This window comes from Canis lupus, chromosome 8, assembly GCF_003254725.2.
Source record: "Canis lupus dingo isolate Sandy chromosome 8, ASM325472v2, whole genome shotgun sequence".
Classification (NCBI taxonomy): domain Eukaryota; kingdom Metazoa; phylum Chordata; class Mammalia; order Carnivora; family Canidae; genus Canis; species Canis lupus.
In genome coordinates this window covers 39,420,726-39,439,841 of record NC_064250.1, presented here as the reverse complement: position 1 = coordinate 39,439,841, position 19,116 = coordinate 39,420,726, and the positions used below count along the sequence as shown (strand labels likewise).

Sequence of the window (19,116 nt, the reverse complement as noted above, 5' to 3'; positions counted from 1 at the left end):
TTGGAGTGGTTCCTGGAAGACCAAGTAGGGCTCCTCAGGGGCCAAAGGGTGGAGGAGGAGGTGCTGTGAAAAATACCTCATGATTTGGGGCTTCTACTCTTCTGCCTGGCGGGGCCGGCTGATAGTGGCTGGGCCATGGTCGTACCAGCTTCAGTTCAACGAGATCTTTGCTAGGAGTTTGCTCTGTTGGCTCTGTGTAAAGGCCCTGGAGGCCCTGCCCCTGACAAGATGTTTGCTCCTGAGGCTCCCAGCCCCAGTCTTTTTCTCTAGGAACTTTCTGCTACCTGGGTCAACATGGCCCTGCTCAGGAAGAGGCTCAGGAGGAAGGTGGAAGGGTGAGTGGTCCGTAGCTTGGCAGGTCTTGGCTGCGTCAGCAGTGAGCAACAACCATTCAGGAGCAGGCTCTGGGAGGCAAGGCCCAGGTCAGGGATCTGCCAGAGGGGAGCAGGACAGGATTAGCTGGAGCACACAGCACATGTCACAGAGGCCCTCTGTAGATCTGTGCCCATTGCAGTGGGAAGGGCAACAGGAAGGGAACTGGAGTGTCCTGTGTACCTACTATGTTCACAGGAACAGTTGTGCTTTACACATATGAGCCGTTCAGTGTAGAGATGTCATCATACAGTAAGGGGCAGGGAGTCCCCGAGCTGGCCTTGCTAGCATTCAAGAAGTTCCTCAGTACATTCTTCAGGTTAGATCCTCCGAACAAGTTTATGTGTATGTGCGCACACATGTGCACAGGTGAGGCTGGGAACCCCCTGAGATCCCAGAGAAGGGAAGAGTCTTGCTCTGCTTCCCCACCTCCTACCTCCACCTTTACAACAAAGGAAAGAGTAACATGGGTCCCTCTTCCTCTTCTCTTCCAGAGAACTTCAATCTTGATTAAAGTGTGTTCTTGGGATCCCTGGGTGGCGCAGCGGTTTAGCGCCTGCCTTTGGCCCAGGGCGCGATCCTGGAGACCCAGGATCAAATCCCACGTCAGGCTCCCGGTGCATGGAGCCTGCTTCTCCCTCTGCCTGTGTCTCTGCCTCTCTCTCTCTCACTGTGTGCCTATCATAAATAAATAAAAAAATTAAAAAAAAAATAAATAAATAAATAAATAAAGTGTGTTCTTGCCTGAGGGATATGTGCTGTTTCTCCTGCCCAACATCCTGGTCCTCAGATCTTTGTGCTGGTACCACTTGTCACGCAGCCCAGAGGTCACCAGTTTAAAAGGTCTTTGCTGACCAGCCAATCTAAAGCAGCTTTCACAGGATCTCTTCACTCTCTACTCCACTATTCTGCTTTTGCCCCTTAATGTCACTCTGAAATTATTTGTTTGCTTATTATCTGTCCTCCCCCCTAGAATGGAAGCACTCTGGAGACAAGGATCTTCCTGTATTACTCACTGCTGTGTCTTCTAGTACCTAGCTTAGTTCCTGGCACAGAGTAGGCACTCAGTGACAGTTGGTTTGAATGAATACATACCCGGATGAATGAATGCACGCATGCATTTTCCAAGAGGACTTTTGGTCTTCCTGAGGGGGCGCTGCAGCCTGTATTGGTGTCTCGGGACTCCTAGACTGATGAGTAACTTACTATGCTACACCTGTGTTTGGGACTGAGAAGAGGTGGAGAATTCTGTAAGGGGCGAGCAGTTTCCAGTAGTTTCTAGCTCTTCTGCTCAGCTACATGTCCTAGGGGAAGTTCAGACCTAGCTGGGAGCAAGAAAGCATGAGCAGGGTCCTCTTTGGTGAATGCAGAGAGGAGGGATTGGGCTCTTATACTAAAGGTCACTATTGCCTGTGTCTCAGAGTCACTGCAGGTGTCCGATGATTCCCATCAGCTCAGCCAGCTGCTGGAGTGCCTTGCAGTAGTAAGCACCTGGGCCCAGGCACTGGGGACAAGCCTGCCTTCCAGCCTCCTGGGACTCCATGTTTGCCTGGGAAATCCTTCTACGTGATAACGGCCCCTGGGTTTCCAAAGATTGACCCTTTAAGGTTTTATGTGAAGATGGTAGCCTCTAGAGGTGTCCTGATCCCCATATCACCTCTGAGCACATCGAAGGAGTATGTGTGTGTGTGCGTGCGCATGTGTGTGCATGTGCATGCGTGTCTTAAAAAAGAAAGGAGGGGGACACCTGGGTGGCTCAGTGGTTGAGCGTCTACCTTTGGTTCAGGGTGTGATCCTGGGGTCTAGGGATCAAGGCCCGCATCGGGCTCCCTCTGAGGAGCCTGCTTCTGTCTGCCTGTGTCTTTGCCCTTCTCTCTGTGTCTTTCATGAATAATAAAATTAAAAACTATTGGAAAAAAAGGGGGCGGTTAGAGTATCATTCTGAAATCTGCAGTCTTTCTTGTGGGTAGCATCCGCATCAGAGCCCCTGACTCAGGGTCCCGGAGGTTAAAACAGGGCCTTGGATTTAGAAGATCAGGATTCTGCCAAAGAGCAGCGCCTCCTCTTTTATTTCTGCTTCCCATCCCTCCCAGGGAGAGCTGGTGTGAATGCTGACAAATGCATTTGCTGAGAGCACCCGGCGCACCTTCTCCCCAGAGCGAGGCCAGTTTGAGGGACAGTCCATTTGCAAGTGGGTAAGAGGAGGAAGTCAGGTGGCCACTTGCAGTCCAGCATATAAGGAGGCTGTGTCCCCAGACGGAAGAGGAGCAAGGCAAGTAGCAGGTCCCTACCTGGTATGAGGGACTTTGGTGTCCTGGGACCCTTTGTCTCGCATCTTCTCTTGGGATTTGTCTCTTAGCTTGCCTTCTGTATTGTTCTTGTGTCCCTTCTTCCCCTCATTTGTCCCTCAGTTAGGGGGAAGATGGCATCATCAGTCTCTTGGTGTTACGGATTTTTTCTCTTGCCGAGAGAAGAGGGTTTTGAAGTGGGGATTACTCTGATGCCTTCTTTGGGGTGGCAAAGTCAGGCAGCCACCTCCCTGAAGGGTCGGCCTTTCCCTGAAACTTGTTTTGCAGTTGTTCAGGATGACCTCCTTGGAGGTGACCTCCTGCCACAACAACCCCCCCCCCCCCCCCGCCTCCCCGTGAGCTCCGCATGTCCAGCACTGGCTGGTTTCCTGCCAAGGAGGAGCTGGGGGCCTTTCCTGAGTTTAGGGCTTGGTAACTGGAGCCAGCATGGCCCCAGGGATTGGGTGTCTGCCTTGGGTTTCAGGTGGATTAAGTTGTTCCTGTTATGGCGTCTCATTGCTAATGAAAAGGCTCAAGTCACGCTGCTGGTCCTTTGGGCTGTGGTTGATCATGGTGATAACATTTGGCACGCAGAAGAAACTTATTTCCACTTGAAACATGTGGCACTTGGCAAGCAGGCAAGCTGGCACCTGACATTAACCCATTAGGTGCTGGCCTGCCAATAGGTGCACCCTCACGTTGCCAGAATTTAGGTTGTAGGCAGACTTGGGGTAGGGGCATCTGGGCTCCATGGTGGGTGGCATTTTCTCTGTTTGCTGAGACACCGTGGCTTAGTGCTGGCCCCTTGTCTCACCTCCCTGCCCTGTCCTCTTTCCTCTCCCCAGTATGAGCCCCCAACTTCCCAGAGCTCTTGCTGTCCCCCATCCCCCCCTACAGTTCCCCCATCTCCTCATTTCCTGGGGAACTGGTAGCTTCTTCAGCTGACAGTTCATAAAACTCTGTGTGTCAGGCCCTGTGTTCCTGGCTTTCTACCTTCTCTCAGAACCCTCACATCAATTCCCTGACATCCGGGGTTGTCATTCCCATTTTACAGGTGAAGAAATAGCAAAGAGAGGGTGAGAAGACCATGTGGGCGATGCGTGGGGAAGGCAGGATCAGAAGCGAACTCTGACCACGCAGTTGTATTCTTACTGACCAAGCCACTGTTCCTTGAGCCACACTCACTCCGTGCTTCCCAGGGCTCTCTGGGGAGGCAGATGGTCATGGCAAGGGTGTGCTCTGTTCCCTTCTTTCCACGGTCTTCTCAGCCCCTCACTGCTGGACTGAAGGGGCAGTAAGTGCGCTGCTGTTTTACCACCCACAGTGAGCCATCTCCCCTGCCCTGTCCCTCTGTCCCATTCCAGCCCCCAGTACCCAGAGGCCAAACCTTGCCCCTCCTCCTCTTCTCTGACAGCCGCCCTGTCACTGTGCTCCAGGGCTCCACTTGTGGCCTGGCTATCTCTGAGGGTTCCTGCTAGAGAAGCAGAGGCTGTACGGACAGGGACACAGCAGGAAGAGCCAGAGGCCACGGATGTAGTGAGGGCAACACTATCCACAGTCCTAGGCAGGAGGCACTTAGCTGAGGAGCTTTTCTTGCCAATGTCTGCAAGGCATTCACATGGCAGGACACGCATCTCTGCTCTTGAGCCACAGGCACCCATCCTCATGCTCTCTGGGCCACTAATGGAATTACCACTTGATGCCTGGCACTTTGCTGAATTGGAGGCAGAGATTTTAAAGACAGAAGATATTGTCAAATACAAAATACACTCTCTGCCCCTGAGGCACCGTACATCTGGATGGGGCTAGAAGGCAAAAACTAGCAGGCAGCAATAAGCAGGGAATTGGGAGGGGGTTTCTTCCAGGCCCATAGTCGACACATCTTGCCTGCCTGCCCTGGTGGGGGGTGTGGGGTGTGTGTGTGTAGGGGTGGGGATTAGGCAGCAGTGGACAGACACAGGCTGGGACTCTTCAGGCAATCCCGAGGCCCTTTCAAGCTTCACTGGGGAGGGCAGATGTGCTATGAGGATACCCATGGGCTGGAAGGTGGGGTCTGTGCCGGCATCCAGCACCCCCAGCCCCCACACTGGCCAGCGTGTTCTGTCTTTAGGCATCACTGCTCCTCTGCACATCTGCCTCATGTTCCTCTTGTTACCAGATGACTAATCCTCTCGGCACCGTCTGGAGGGAGCTGATTTAATTGGCTTAGCTAGATTGCCTTGCCCACGTTGGCCAGGTCACTTTGGGGGTCACCAGCAAGCCCTTTGATGGAGCAAGGCTCCTGTGGTCAGAGAGCCACCCCTGATGCTTCTCCTCGGAGAACACACTGCACCCAGCCCTGCCTCCCTGAGCAGAAGCTCCAGGCTCGGCAGTTCCGGCCAGAGAAGGATGCTGGGTGTGGCGGACACCGTGGCGGGCACATCTGAGTTACTGAGAAAAATGAGCTGCTCGTCGTGCTTTAGATTCTGGCTTGGCGGAGGGCCCCATCTTCCTGACTTTCTCCTCCAGGGCTCCCAGTGTCTTCAGGAACGTCTGCCAGAGCTGTGTGGAGGCCGTGTACTTGGTTCTTCACAACACAGTGTGCCCCGTGCCTGGGAAAAGAAGCCGGCTCTCTTGTAGGGACAGTGACGTGGCACTGTGCAAGGTGATGCATCTGGGCTTAGTGCAATCCTGAACGGTCTCAAGGAGCAAAGGGTTCCCTGAAAATAGGTTATGGGGGGCTTGCTCCATGAGTGCCCAGGGCCTCACTTCTAGAAGCCTCATGATAGAACAGCTGTGGGGTGTGCCAGGGTGTGGCAGGAGAGGCAGTAAGATTCTGCAGCCACTGGTTGAGGGACCAGTACCCTGCTGGTGGGTGTTAGGAGGCTGGTTCTCCAGTTCTGGTTCAGCTCCAGGGTGTGGGAGCATGAGGAAGTGACCCGGCGTCTCTGTGCCTCCAGTAGTAATCACCACTCTTACCTGCTTCACAGGGCTGGCACAAGAACTGAGGGCTCTAGATTCCTTAGCTAAGGGGTGTGCCACAGTTATAACTATGAGGATAATATATTGGGTGTGGTGCTGCCTAGAGATGGGCTAGACAGTTGGTTCTCAAACTTGTATACCCCAAATTTAGCAGGTCTGGTGGACCTGGCTCCCCAATGATGTTGATGCTGCTGGTCCCTGAACTAGCCAGGCACTAGACCAGGTAACCATTACCATGTCAAAGGTTCTCTGGGCTTGTTTGCCTGGCTGCTCTCTGGAAAACTGTTATTCAGCAGAAGGAAGGTAGGAATGAGAGAAGGCCCTTCTACCATGTACAGGTGCTTCACACCTGTGGCCTAATTCATATCCCACAACAGCCTGTAGGAGGCCAGTGGGAGCCTCATTCTGCAGGTAAGAAAACTGAGGCTCAGAGAAGTTGAAAGTTGCACAGCAAGCGCTGGAATCCAGATTCAGACCCAGGTCTTTCTGATCCCAATGCTGATGGATAGCTGTATTAGGATGGTGGGCTCAAACAGTATTAGGGCTCAAACTTTCCTCTAAAAATCACCCATCACCCTGCTAAAATCAGAAGTCCCTTGCCCTTGCCCTCAGATTCTGAGTCAGTGGGTCTAGACCAGTCAAGATAGCACCTTTTTTTAAAAAAATAAATCACTCCAGGTGATCGAAAGCTGAACACCTGCAAAGCACACCTGGAGAATGGGCGCACAACTATGCCACCTCACCTGACACTGCTTCACCTGATGCTTCAGGTGCAAAGCCTCAGTCCAAACTTCAAACTGCAGTACATATTAGAATCATCTGGAAAGCTTATTAAACTAATTCCTGGGCCCTGCCCCCAGAGTTTCTGATTCCATAGGGGTCTGAGGTGGGACTCAAGAATTTGCATTTCTAACAAGTCCCTGCTGATGCTGATGCTGCAGACCAAGGGACCATACCTTGAGAACCACTGGCTGTTTTGGGACGCCTGGGTGGCTCAGTGGTTGAGCATCTGCCTTTGACCCAGGGCGTGATCCCGGAGTCCCAGGATCGAGTCCCACATTGGTCTCCCTACGTGAGCCTGCTTCTCCCTCTGCCTCTTTCTCTTGGTGTCTCTCGTGAAAAAAATAAATAAAATCTTTAAAAAAAAAAAAAAAAAGCTGGCTGTCTGGAAGTGTGGCCTTGCCTGGAAGTGTAACTCAGCATCTCGGGCCTCATCTCACAGCTATCAGATCAGACTGTGCATCTTCACACAATCCCCAAGTGGTCTGTGTGCACTTTAGTGTTTAAGGAGTGCTGCCCTAGAGGAGCTAGAGGGGGAACACACAGGGGATGGAGGTAGGTGGGAGGATCTCTCCTCCCCACAGAGTTTGGAGATCAGCAACGAAGGGCCAGACCATTAGCATGAGCACCCAGAGGGGGCTGATGAAGAGCTGAGAGCTGAGGCTTGGGAAGGATGGAAGACTCTTCCCTAAGGAAGGTGGAAGGAACAGAGGCCCATTCTGAGGAAATGAGGTGGGCCTTAGGAGCGGCTTCATCAGGCAGCAATCATCTCACCCTGGAGAGGAAAAGGAACACCGTGGAGTGTGTGGCATTAAGGGGGGGCCCAGCTGGGTGGGGTCATTGGCTGTAGGGAAGGGGATAGGTGGGCACACCTCCGTGTAAACGGTGTGTTCAGCAGCTACAAGGGCCCCACTGAGGTGGGAAAGCAAGATTCTATGGGTGACCAGCCGGGCCAAGGTTTTGACTGCTCTGCAGGGCTCAGCAGCAGAGAAAACTAACAGTCACACAAGGGGGATGGAGGGGCCACAGATGAGCACAGTCCTGGCAGGCCAGGGGTGGAGTGGTAGGTGGGCACAGTGGGAGGTCCAGGCTATGGACTGGAGGGAGTAGAAAGAATGAGTTCACTAGAAGATCACTGGGCTGTACATCTTTTTTTTAATTAAAAAAAGGGGGGTGCTTGGGTGGCTTAGTTAAGCATCTACTTGCAGCTCAGGCCATTATCTCAGGGTCCTGGGATCAAGCCCCTCATCAGGATTCCTGCTTCTCCCTCTTCCTCTGCCCCTCCCCCCTCTTGTGTGTGCTCTCTCTCTCACTTTCAAATAAATCTTTTTTTTTTTTTTTTTTAAAGAGTGGGTGGGAGAGGAAGATCTCTCAAAAGGCCTAGACTTACTGTGTTTCTTGCTTAGTGCTTATGAATAGCCAAAATGGAAACATTTTACTTCTCTGAGCTCCACAGATTTTACTGGGTGGTCAGGTGGATCTAAGTTGTAAGAGGAACAGATGTAGGGGTGCTGTGGGCCCCCAGAATCCCTCAGTGTCAGTCCCTGGCCACACAGCTAAGAAGTGAGGGAAGCAGAAGGAATCCAAGCCCAGCGCTCACTCCTAGGGTAGCTGCCTCTTCTAACACCTGCTTACATTCTCGGGCTGAGTACCCTAGTGTTGGGAGCTCCTCCCCTGCTGAGCTTTGCTCAAGGACCTACAGAGAAACCCACATAGGGACGCCTGGGTGGCTCAGCGGTTGAGCGTCTGCCTTTGGCTCAGGGCATGATCCCAGAGACCTGGGATCAAGTCCTGCATCAGGCTTCCTGCATAGAGCCTGCTTCTCCCTCTGCCTATGTCTCTGCCTCTTTCTCTGTGTCTGTCATGAACAAATAAATAAAATATTTTAAAAAAGAAAGAAACCCACATAGTTAAGTCCTCTGTATCTAGTTAGTTTATAACCCTCACCCTCCTGAAAAGCAGTGCTGGGGGTAGCATGGGCTCTGACATCAAACAGGCCTGTGTTCCGACCTCTGCCACCTGCTGTGCTGACCTTGGGCTAGTTATCTTACCTCTCTGGGCCTTTGTCTCCTTTCCATTAAGTTCTGTAATGTCAGGGATCGTATGTCCTTTTTAAGTCCCCATAGAAGTTTGTGGAATAAACAGAGAACTTTCTACCTGCCACCTTGTGACCACTTTGCACAAGGCACTGTCCTTGACCAGGCTTGCTGGACTAATATGAGGATGACCTAGGTTGATTATAAAATGGACAGAATTGCTGGTTCTCCTGGGAAGCCAGCACTGTACCATTAAAGAACAAGAATTTCCTGATTCCCTTCTGTGCCAGGAATGGTGAGAAGCAAATTCTTGATAACTATTTGAGAAGAGGGTGAGCATGCTACTGCCCCAACAAGGCCAGGGGCCCTCCACCCTCGTTTTCTCAGCACACTTGGAAGACTGGCTGCCAGACATTGCCCATTTGCAAGAGTACAGCTCAGTAGATATGAATCAGTTTGGGCAGGCGAAAAATGATTCACGTCTGACCAACTTGATTTATTTATTTATTTTTTTAATTTTTATTTATGATAGTCACAGAGAGAGAGAGAGGCAGAGACACAGGCAGAGGGAGAAGCAGGCTCCATGCACCGAGAGCCCGATGTGGGATTCGATCCCGGGTCTCCAGGATCAGGACCTGGGCCAAAGGCAGGCGCTAACCCGCTGCGCCACCCAGGGATCCCGACCAACTTGATTTAGTTTGGGTTGTCCGTTCTCAATCTTTTCCTCCCCTCTAGTTAAATGATGATTGGTTGTGATGGGAAGAGGCAAGAGCCTGAACTTAATCTGTCTGTGGTTGTGGAAGCTGAGGGACAGGCCAGAGAAGGGGAGAAGCGTTCCCATTGGTAAAGAACTAATGCTGAGAGGGAATATCAGTGGTGTTGGGGACTCTGGTACCTCTGGGGTCTTTGGGGCTATGCTGTGCAGCCTGGTGACTACCATCCATCTGGAACTCTGCCTTGACTATGTTCTCCACACAAAAACTGGTTAATGATGCCCATTCCTGACCTGTCTCCAGGGACTACATGAAGACTTAAGCTTAATTAATCTACTAGATGCAGCTCTTGAATCACTGGGCACAGTGCCCGGGCACAGTTGGGACTGGGAAGAGGCATGGTGATAAAAACGTCTCCCTTCATCTCTGTCGTCACTCAGATTCAAGCCTGTGTGCTGCTGGTGCTGCTGACTCTTCCTGCAAGTTTCCCCAAATATGGTTCTGCCTTGGGCTGGAAATGCCTTATGATTTTGGGTCTCAGGTCTCGCGGCAGCTTAGCTCCTCAAGCCCTTGGGCAGATGAGCCTGAGAACCCTGTCTATCTCCCCCTCTCTCTCCCAGCAGCATGCTGTGCCCTGCCCCTTCCTCTGGTCACTGGTGGTCATTTACAAGCACCCATGATGCACCAGGACTGTACTCGGTTATAGTAATAACTGCATCCACTGAGTGTCTCCCAGGTGCTGGGCACTGTATCTCGTCTGGTCTTCTTGTCCACCTTCTGAAATGATTGGTGACGTCTCCATTTTACTGATGAGGAAATGGAGACGCAGAGAAGCAAGATGCCCAAAGTCATAGCTATAAGTGAAGGGGCCAGAGTCAGGATTCAAGCTCAGGCCTGGCTTCAAAGCCCATACTTCTAAGTAAAGAAGTAAACAATAATGCTTCCTCTAGTAAATGGGGGCCAGTCAACAGTAGATCCACCAGGCCTTCTTGGTGGGCTTCTGCTAGCTGCTCAGGGCTATGTACACAGGCACACAGGTCCTTCCCCACATCCCTGACAGCATCACATCCCCTCCTGGTTAATAATAAGGCGGAGAAAGAAAGAAAGAAAGAAAAGAAAACCAGGCAAACTAGGTAGGTTGCTATTCCTAGGGGTTAGAGTTCCAGGGTGGACAAATAAATACCCGCAGTTCTTTCCAGAAATGTAAATAGGAAGACCTCATAAGAGTAGAGGGAGACACATTTGGGGGTTGAGTGGGGCAGTGATGGCATGGATTCCCTTGTACTCTCACTCTGCCCTCCTCCTTCCCCTCCCCCACCCAACCCTTTACTGCTGGCAACTCTCAGGTCAAGGAGGAAGAGAAGCCCCATTCAAAGCCCAAAGTCCCAGACCCTTCCTTAGGCTCAATCTTTGGCTCAAGGAGGCCCTTACCTCATGCCATCTTTCTGGCAATATTAGGCCATAGGCAATCCCTTTCAGTGCGAAGGGTCTTTACCATTTGGTCTCAGCACTACTCTTCCTAACTTCCTCACTCTCTTCCTTTCTCCAGGCGTGGATTTTAAGATGAAGACCATAGAGGTAGATGGCATCAAAGTGCGGATACAGATCTGGTGAGTTGGGGAGGAGGAGGAGGAGATGTAGGCGGAGAGACATGGGGCTGCTCCCTGGCTGCCACTGCCATGTGGTGAAAGTCTCAAGGCCCCATCTGGGATAACTGGCCACCTCTTCTACCTAGAGAAGCAGATGTCTCAAAGCCCATCTCCTGCTCCTATGAACCTTACTTTCTTTTTCTTAAGAAATTTTATGGTGGGATCCCTGGGTGGCTCAGCGGTTTGGCTCCTGCCTTTGGCCCAGAGCGCGATCCTGGAGTCCCTGGATCGAGTCCACGTTGGGCTCCCGGGATGGAGCCTGCTTTTCCCTCCTCCTGTGTCTCTGCCTCTCTCTCTCTCTCTCTCTCTCTCTCTCTCTCTCTGTCTATCATAAATAAATAAATAAATCTTAAAAAAAAAAAAAAGAAATTTTATGGGATTGGCCACTGTAAGTCACCAAAAGGCAGGAATTAGAAGGAATTGGCAAGCTAACCAGTGTGGGTTTGTCTTAGGATGAGGCTTTGCCCCTGGGCCATGCTGCAGTGCATAGGAGGGAGGGTTACACCCCATATTGAGAATGGGGGATCCTGCGGAGTGGTTTCCCCAGGACAGCATGGTGCAGTTCCCGTCAGCAGCCACAGGGCGCCACTGTGGCTCTCTGGCCTGATGTTCCTGCAAGTGCAGCCTTTGCCAGCCGTTGGAGCTGCCTCCAGTTTGAGAATGCTGCAAGTGTTGCCTTCAGAAGCCCCAACCCAACCGAAGGTAAAACAGCCCAACCTGTCTGAACGATGGCCCGATTCTAAAGAGAGTTGTCCAAGGCCCAGTTTTGCTTGGGGCTCCTGGCACAGAGCTGGCAAGGCTCCATAAGCCGGGTCAGCAGCAGATAATCAATCAGGCCTCTCTCCTGCAGAGTCAGGTATGTTCAGACCCCCTTGGGGATCAGAGCTCCTCATTTTTCACCCTGTAGCTCCCCAGTTTTTCCTGCAAGGGTACAGGGTCTCCCAGCTCCTGTTCATCCCTTCCCCTCTGGTTCTATGGTCCCTGCTCTTCTGATGGCCTGGCCTTCTATTGCAGGGACACAGCGGGGCAGGAGAGATATCAGACCATCACAAAGCAGTACTATCGACGGGCCCAGGTAAGCCACCATTTTCAGGGTTTAGAGGTGGGACACCGCCATCCACACTGTCAGCTCTGGACGTGTGAGATATTTATGCCACTGACTCCCAGAATAGGACCCTCAGATTGTCTGCTGGGGAGGGCAGCCGTGGGCTGTCTTGTGGTTGTTCCCTGGTCACTCATTCATTAGTTATTCTCTGAGCACACACTAAGGGCAAGTCCCCCAGCCTCGTCCGCACCCTCCACCCTTCACTCTGGGCCAAAGACCCCAGGCAGGATATTTGGTGCCTTCCTACCTCAGAGAGTTCTGTGATAGGTCTAGGGCACAATGGCTTTGGGGGTATGAAAGAGAAGGAGACATTTCTGGGTGCTGAGGGATCCTTATTATGCTAAGCAGGGAGAAGGGAAAGTGGGATCCAGCATTTATGGTACAACACCTGCTTCTGGATCCATCCATGACTGTGCCCTGACTCTGTATGCGTCTGCCTCCCCTATCTCTCTCCTTCTCTCTCTCATTCAGGGAATATTTTTAGTCTACGACATTAGCAGCGAGCGCTCTTACCAGCACATCATGAAGTGGGTCAGTGATGTGGATGAGGTAGGAGATGGTGCCTCACCTTTGGGGGTGGGGGAAGGGTGCCTCAGGGGGGAAGGCGAAGTGAGGGCCAGATGGGAAGGGCTGAAGCTCTCAGGGTTGGTGAGCAAACACTCCCAGGAAACCTTACCTTTCACAGGCCCAGATGAAGGCCTCTGGGTGAGTAAGACATAAGGAGGAAGCCCCTGCTGCCATGCCATCCACACTCTGTACCCCGCCAGGCAACCATGGCTGTTTCTTCCTTGGAAATGAGTTAGGTCAAAGCCTACCTACCCTGTGACCGTCTTCCTTCTTGAAATCTCAGGACCAGGAGGAATCATGAGACTGGGGTTCTGGGCCTGGCTCTGGAGCCTTGGGCAAGCCATTTGAACTCTCTGAGTCCTCACTGGTAGAGCGAAGGGGTGGACTTAAGTGTAATGTCCTTGCCAGTTTGGATACCGGTTCTCTAACCCCAGGAATTACCAGTAGTAGCCAGAGTCTCTTACCCTAAGCTGTCTCCATGACAGCTCCATGGGGCCCCCAGGTCAGCCCTGGTACTTGTGGCCTCACACGTGCACCCAGTCAGCCTGCTGTATCCCTAGGGCTCTTAAGTCTGGTGCTGGGGTGGAGGCCATTGGACTCAATGGTGGGAGGTGAGGGGAAAAGGCAGCACTCACTGGCAGCTCGGCCTGTCCTTTGTCCCTAGTATGCACCAGAAGGTGTCCAGAAGATCCTTATAGGGAATAAGGCTGATGAAGAGCAGAAGCGCCAGGTGGGAAGAGAGCAGGGGCAGCAGGTAAGTGGAGCAGACTGTCCCAATCCATCCCTGGGTCTTTTGTCACCAGGGCCAGTCCTGAGAGCAGGGACCTGGGATTCTGTCCTCGTCCTCGGGTACCCTGGCTCCTCCCACAGTTCCCTAAGGCTCTGGGCATGTGGCCATCCTTGGGAGTTTGCTTTCTGTCCTTTGGGACAGGGATTTGGGGTCCACCCCGAAATTAAGACCTCTTGGGCAGCCATTGCCCCAGCTCGAGGTGTCCCAGAGCAGGACTACCCACTGCTAAAGGGGCCATCCCAGTGTCCGTGGTGAGGAAGGGCTTTGAGTGGCTGGCTTCACCAGCAGCATCCAGGCACAGCTACTATCTACAGGTGTCCCACCCCACTCCTTATCCTAGAAAGGGGTAGGAAGGAAAATAAAGAAATGAAGGGCCCACGGTCAGAAAAGCCACGGGGCAGAGAGGGTAGGAAGGTGGTGCCGAGGGACACCACCCTCCCAGAGGACAGAAGGATGGATACTATGGAGACAAGAGTCATCCACCCACTCCAAGGGCCTCAAGAGCTTTTTTTTTTTCCCTCTTTCAGTCCCTAGCACTTAAAATAAAATGGATTTTCGGTATACAAAAATAATATAGGGTCATAGAAAAATCTGAAAGTAGAGGCAAATCCTACTTAGAATAAACCCTCCCAGAATAGTATTTACCAAGCACTATGTGTATGGCCAATGCTAAGCAATGACTTTGAGACGCGTGCTCTTTCCATCATAACCTGACTTTGGTTGATAGACACCCCCACCCCCCTTTCACAGATGGCAGTGCTGGCCTTAGAGACAGTAACTTGTCCAAGGTCGTATAGCTGCTGAGTAGAAAGCGACACTGAGTCTGTTTGACCCCAAAGCCCATTTTTCATGAATTCGACATCCTGCACAAGATTGTGAGGTGTTTGTCTCCTGATGTATGATGTGTGTGTGCTGGGGGCAGGGGCACGTCCATGTGCAGGTGGGCAGGGAGTGCGGGCGGGGGAGGGGGCTTTGCGGAGCACCTTTTCCCATCTGGTAAGCCTTGTTATCTTGGAAGGGGCTCCCGCCTGGTCTGAGGAGAGACCTGCTGTGAGAAAATGTCACAGCACAGCATGGGTGGTGAGGGCAATGGCAGAAGTGCTATGGGCGCCCCCCTTCCCTTACTGACTTCCTTTCAGGAATGTTCTTTTCTTGCAGCTGGCTAAGGAGTACGGCATGGACTTCTACGAAACAAGTGCCTGCACCAACCTCAACATTAAAGAGGTGAGAGCTCCCCTGCCTCAGTGGCCCTGTCCAGTAGAGTGGGGGGTGGGGGATGTGCTGGGACAGTCCCAGGGCTGCGGAGGGGAAGAGGGGGCGGCGCCCCACTAACCTGTGACCCTTGGTTTCCCAGTCTTTCACGCGGCTGACAGAGCTGGTGCTGCAGGCCCACAGGAAGGAGCTGGATGGTCTCCGGACACGTGCCAGCAATGAGTTGGCACTGGCCGAGCTGGAGGAGGATGAGGGCAAACCTGAGGGCCCAGCGAACTCTTCGAAAACCTGCTGGTGCTGAAGGTCCTGTGTGGTGCCCCTGCCGATCCCCGTCCCCTCAGGAGGCCTGCGGCAGACAGGGAGTCGGGCTTTGCCCTGCTTCTCCTCTCACTCGGGTGACCCTGTGGAATGCCAGTAGCTGCTACTCCCCTGCCTGGCCCTGAGAGCAGCCCTGCTGTCATCTCTGAGCAGCCTCTGCCCCCTGTCCTCCAGCCTGAAGGGCTCCCCTCAGCCCATTTCCCTGCCACGGGCCTGCCATGAGCCCCCAGGATGTTACGGGCACCGTCGCACTGCCCTGAGCTCCCCAGACAGTGGCCACGTCTGGAGTGAGGCCACTTTAAGGCTCCTTCTTTCTCAGTGCATCTTGTCCCCCCCTCTCTGCTTTTCCTCTCTTCCTTCCACTTCTCTTTCTTGTCCCCTTCCCCTCCAGTGCATCCTGAATCAAAGCCCCTCCCTCCTCTTTCCCTCTGTGTCCTACCGTGTGGCTGCCGATACTGCTTCTTTGTTTCCTTTCTTCCTAACCCTGTCCAAGGGAATGGACTCAGGCTCATGGGGTTGTTCCATACTCTTCTTCTGGGAGAACCCCCCCACCCTGCTTTGTGAAGGGGCCAAAGCCTCGGGGGTGCTTCTTCCTCTCTTTCCCTCCCCACCATCCCTTCTCGTGCTGTGGGCCTGCCTCGCCAGTGATCTGGGAAAGTGGAACATCAAGGTAGGAAGGAAGCACTGAACTGGCAGTCCTCAAGACCGGGACTGTCCCACCCTTCCCTGCCTGCCCCCCACCCACTCCCAGCTTTGGCCTTGCTTGGCTGCCTGCCCACCTGCACTTTGAGGGAAGTGAGCTCAGAAGCAGGTGCTTCAGAGAAGAAAAGAAAATGTTGAGGGGAGGCAGGGATCAAAAGTCACCTCCGTTCTCTACCTCCCATGCAGTGTGTACACAGTTTCTTCCCACCCGGGCTCCCGGATTTAAATAAAGGTGTGTACCAAAGCCTCAGGGCGCCACAGGGGCGAGCAAAGCCCGGGGGGGCCAGTGATATTGACAAGCCAACCACGCACCCCAGAAAGGGGAGTGTTTGGTAATGAAGGGCTAGCCCCTGTATATCAGGATGAAGCAAAGGAGAGGAGGCCAGAGACAGTATTGTGCAAACCAGAGGGGCATATGGCAGCGACTTCCCTTTCTCTGTAAGGAGGGCACTTCCCCACAGCCTCCTGGCAGGTGAAAGGTGACATGGCCACTGAACCCAGCCTTCAGCTCCTGAGCTTTTCTTGAGCCTCCGAGTCTGGGGAGGAAGGGCAGGGACTTCACGGGGAGAGAGAGAGAGAAGGCCCTGGATAGAAATGCTTGGTGCTGTTCTCTTCAGCCTTCCAGACAAAGTGCTCCTTTGCCCCTCTAGCTCCTTGACCAGGAGCCACCTGCACTGTGGCTACAAGAGGGAAGTGGACTCCCTCCTCCAGAGCTCTTTGTTCCGGAAGAAGTTTGTTTCTTTAACCCCACATGGCCCAATGGTGGCTTGAAGTTGGCGTTTTAAAGAAGGAACAAGTCAGTTCTGGGCCCTGGCAGGGTTCCTCCCCACCTTCCCAGGGTTGGAGGCTCATTCTTAAGCTGCAGATTAGCTAATCACATGGCTAGGGCTGGAGCAAAAGCAAAGAACCAGGCCCTGAACACTCACCAACGAAGACCCAAAGTCCAGGGCACACACATGTGAAGGATGAAGAGCCCCACTTCCTTATTCCTCAAAAAAAAAAAAAAAAAAAAAAAAAGTGGGGAAGAAATCACCAAACCTTTCCTCCTGACTTTGCCAGAGTAGGAGAAGGTAGCTCAGGATGTAGGAACAGGGATAGGCTAACATAGTGGAAGGAAAAGGAGGGCAAGAATAGTTATAAATTGTTATTAATGAGAAACTTAGCAGACTTTTTAGGATGAAGTCATGACTATGGCTGGGATGCTTCCTTGAGGACTGACTCCTCAGGTGTCAGGACACAGCATCACACTGAGGTTGGGGAGACAGTGACGCCAGCCCTTGGAGTGCCTGCAGCCAGGGGCTTCAAAAAGCAGACGTGCTGGCCCTTGGCTCCACCCTGTGGGTCAGTGTTGCTGTATTTTGGAAGGGAAAACACGGGGTGGAGATTTTATGAACTGAGCAGCCCCAATCCATCAGGGCCACAGCTGGGGAGAGGCACGGGAGCAGGAGGGTTGGAGCTTTAGGGGCAGCTACGCTCACCAGGTATCACAGTTGGCATCGCACCCCTAAACTTCTCCAGTCCAGGAGGTGGCCTGGGATCTGGCATTAGGCCCAGACTGTTGAGCAGGCGCTCCTGCCTGTTTGCTCCTCACCACCTCTGCACCTGCTCTCTTGAGACTCAGCCCGACCCCAGGCATCCCACCTGCTGCCAAGCCCCCACCATCTCCCTGTGACGGGTGAACTTCGTGTACTGTGTCTCGGGTTCAATGTATGAATTGTGAGCAGGGTTCATCTATTTTAAACACAGATGTTTACAAAATAAAGAATATTTCAAACCACAGGTGTGGCTGCCTGTACGAGTCCCTGGGAGCAGTTCTCACTTGGTCCTCAGCAGTTGAGAGGGAGAGGGGAGGGGCGGTGCTGGGAGAAAGGCTCCAGAACCTGGAGCAACAGCAGTAGAATGACAATGAAAGCAGCAAACTGATCATCTTTCTCATTGTACCCTTCCCAGCGGCACCTGTTGGGGAGCCCCAGCAAAGCCCCCATGGCTCTGCAAGGGGCTTACAAGTGCAGAAATAGGATGGAGTCACTGGGAGGATGCCGAATAGCTATGTCTGAAGAAGTCTTTAGAGCCAACAAGGCTCTCCTCTGTCTGGGATGGAACAAGTCTCCCTGAAGGCATGAGGAGGGATTCAATCTTTCAGAAGTTCGTCCTAGCCCTGGGATGGGGCAGCAAGGCAGACTGTAATCTCAGGGGCCTAGGGGTGCCAAATACTATACTTGGGGCGCAGAGTTCACCGGAGAGGCAGAAAATGAAAGGATAGAATGAAGAAGGGAGTCAAACAAGACAAGGCAATGGTAGCCTAAGATCTTCACTGGCCCTTGTTGGAGAACTTGCAATACTTCCTCTTTCCCATCCTAACAGTCATATCTGTGGGAGATAAGGAGGGTGATTATACGTGCCCAAGGGCCCCAAGTAACAGTGGCAGAGTCGTGGCTAGAGATAGCCGACCTGAAATCTCTGGAGGGAAAAGCTTTAGCGTCTCTATTTAGAAAAATCTCAATAAGCAATTCTCATTTGTAGCCAGAGTTGAGAACCCCCTACCTAGACTTCTTACCTACTAAGCCAATGCACCTTCCAGAACAACTGTCCCTGTGAAAAGCCGGGGGAACCACACACCTGTATGTGCATCTTCAAAGTAATAAGCTTCTGGAAAATGGACCAGTTTGAGAGAAAGCTGGAGACAAAAGGACAAAAGTATTTTAAGAGAGCCCATCAGTTATATTTAGCCAGGAAAGGTGAGTACTGCATGACAGAGGGTCCTAAGTTGCTCTTAGAGAAAAGGGATGGTATGTCCCTAAGGAAGAGTGTGCCCCCACCTCAGTTCAGGAACTTCTACGTCTTCCTGGACAGAGGCCCCAGAAGGGCAGCCAATAAGAGGTATCCCAATGCCCGGGGGTTCTGGGGAAGCACTTGGCATGCAGATGAGTCTGGCAAGTTCATGTTAAGTTCAGCCCACTGTCCTTGGTCCCCAGAAGGGCCAAGTCCTTCTGATGCAGTGGCCTGGTAGGGACGCTTATTGGCTGTTTCTAGGAACTCTACCCAGTCTCACTGGGGGACACACTTCACTCTGTATTTCCTGCCACCTCTTTTAAGAATCTTTTAAAGATCCATTCCCACTCAAGTAATGGAGGCTTGTTTTTAGGGAGCAGCCAGTGGGAACATGGGACAGGCTACAAAAGACAGAAAAGCTGGGCACCCCCTGGTGAGTAATTCCTCCATCTTCTCAGCAAATCAGATTCTCAATACCAGCTGCTCCCAAGCCTTGCTTATTCTTTCTTCTAGAAGTCAGTTCCCAATGGATATGTACCTGTGAAAACACTCTCTAGTAAACATTTGCATTGTTATTGAAATAATGCTCTAAAATCCCAAGGCCAGGTAAAGCCTAATTGCCAGTCTTACCGATGGAGAAATCCAGACATTGTTTTTAAAAATGGATTTATTAAGCTGGTGGGTGCGAATGATGAAGCGAAGCCCTAGGTCTTCCATTAGGTCCTCAGATGTCCTGCAGGCCGTTCGTGGCATGGCTGGTGCTGGAAACGGGCAGCTCGGCAGCTCGGCTGGGTTTAGAACCATAGCAGCTTTGACTCCCTGCACACTTCCTTCTGTGGGGGAAAGGAGCA

General features: G+C 52.4%; 2 protein-coding genes across 5 annotated transcripts in view; one reads left to right on the top strand and one right to left on the bottom strand.

Annotated features, from left to right (window-relative positions):
- RAB15 (RAB15, member RAS oncogene family) overlaps positions 1-17,272 on the top strand; it is a 35,224-nt gene extending 17,952 nt beyond the window's left edge. For 3 of the 4 annotated variants that reach the window (XM_025442711.3, XM_035720215.2, XM_025442710.3), the window contains exons 2-7: positions 10,700-10,760; positions 11,814-11,874; positions 12,376-12,453; positions 13,136-13,225; positions 14,420-14,485; positions 14,616-17,272. In XM_025442711.3, coding sequence (XP_025298496.1) covers positions 10,700-10,760; positions 11,814-11,874; positions 12,376-12,453; positions 13,136-13,225; positions 14,420-14,485; positions 14,616-14,774 — 515 coding nt within the window. In that variant the 3' untranslated portion in view covers positions 14,775-17,272. Of the gene's footprint in view, positions 1-5,168; positions 5,305-10,699; positions 10,761-11,813; positions 11,875-12,375; positions 12,454-13,135; positions 13,226-14,419; positions 14,486-14,615 lie in introns of all 4 variants that reach the window. The other variant, XM_025442712.3, reaches the window with a different exon arrangement.
- The window catches only part of CHURC1 (churchill domain containing 1), a 28,166-nt gene continuing 25,321 nt past the window's right edge, over positions 16,272-19,116 (bottom strand). Inside the window, exon 4 of the mRNA XM_049113262.1 lies at positions 16,272-19,098. Coding sequence (XP_048969219.1) covers positions 19,060-19,098 — 39 coding nt within the window. The 3' untranslated portion in view covers positions 16,272-19,059. The remainder of the gene's footprint in view (positions 19,099-19,116) is intronic.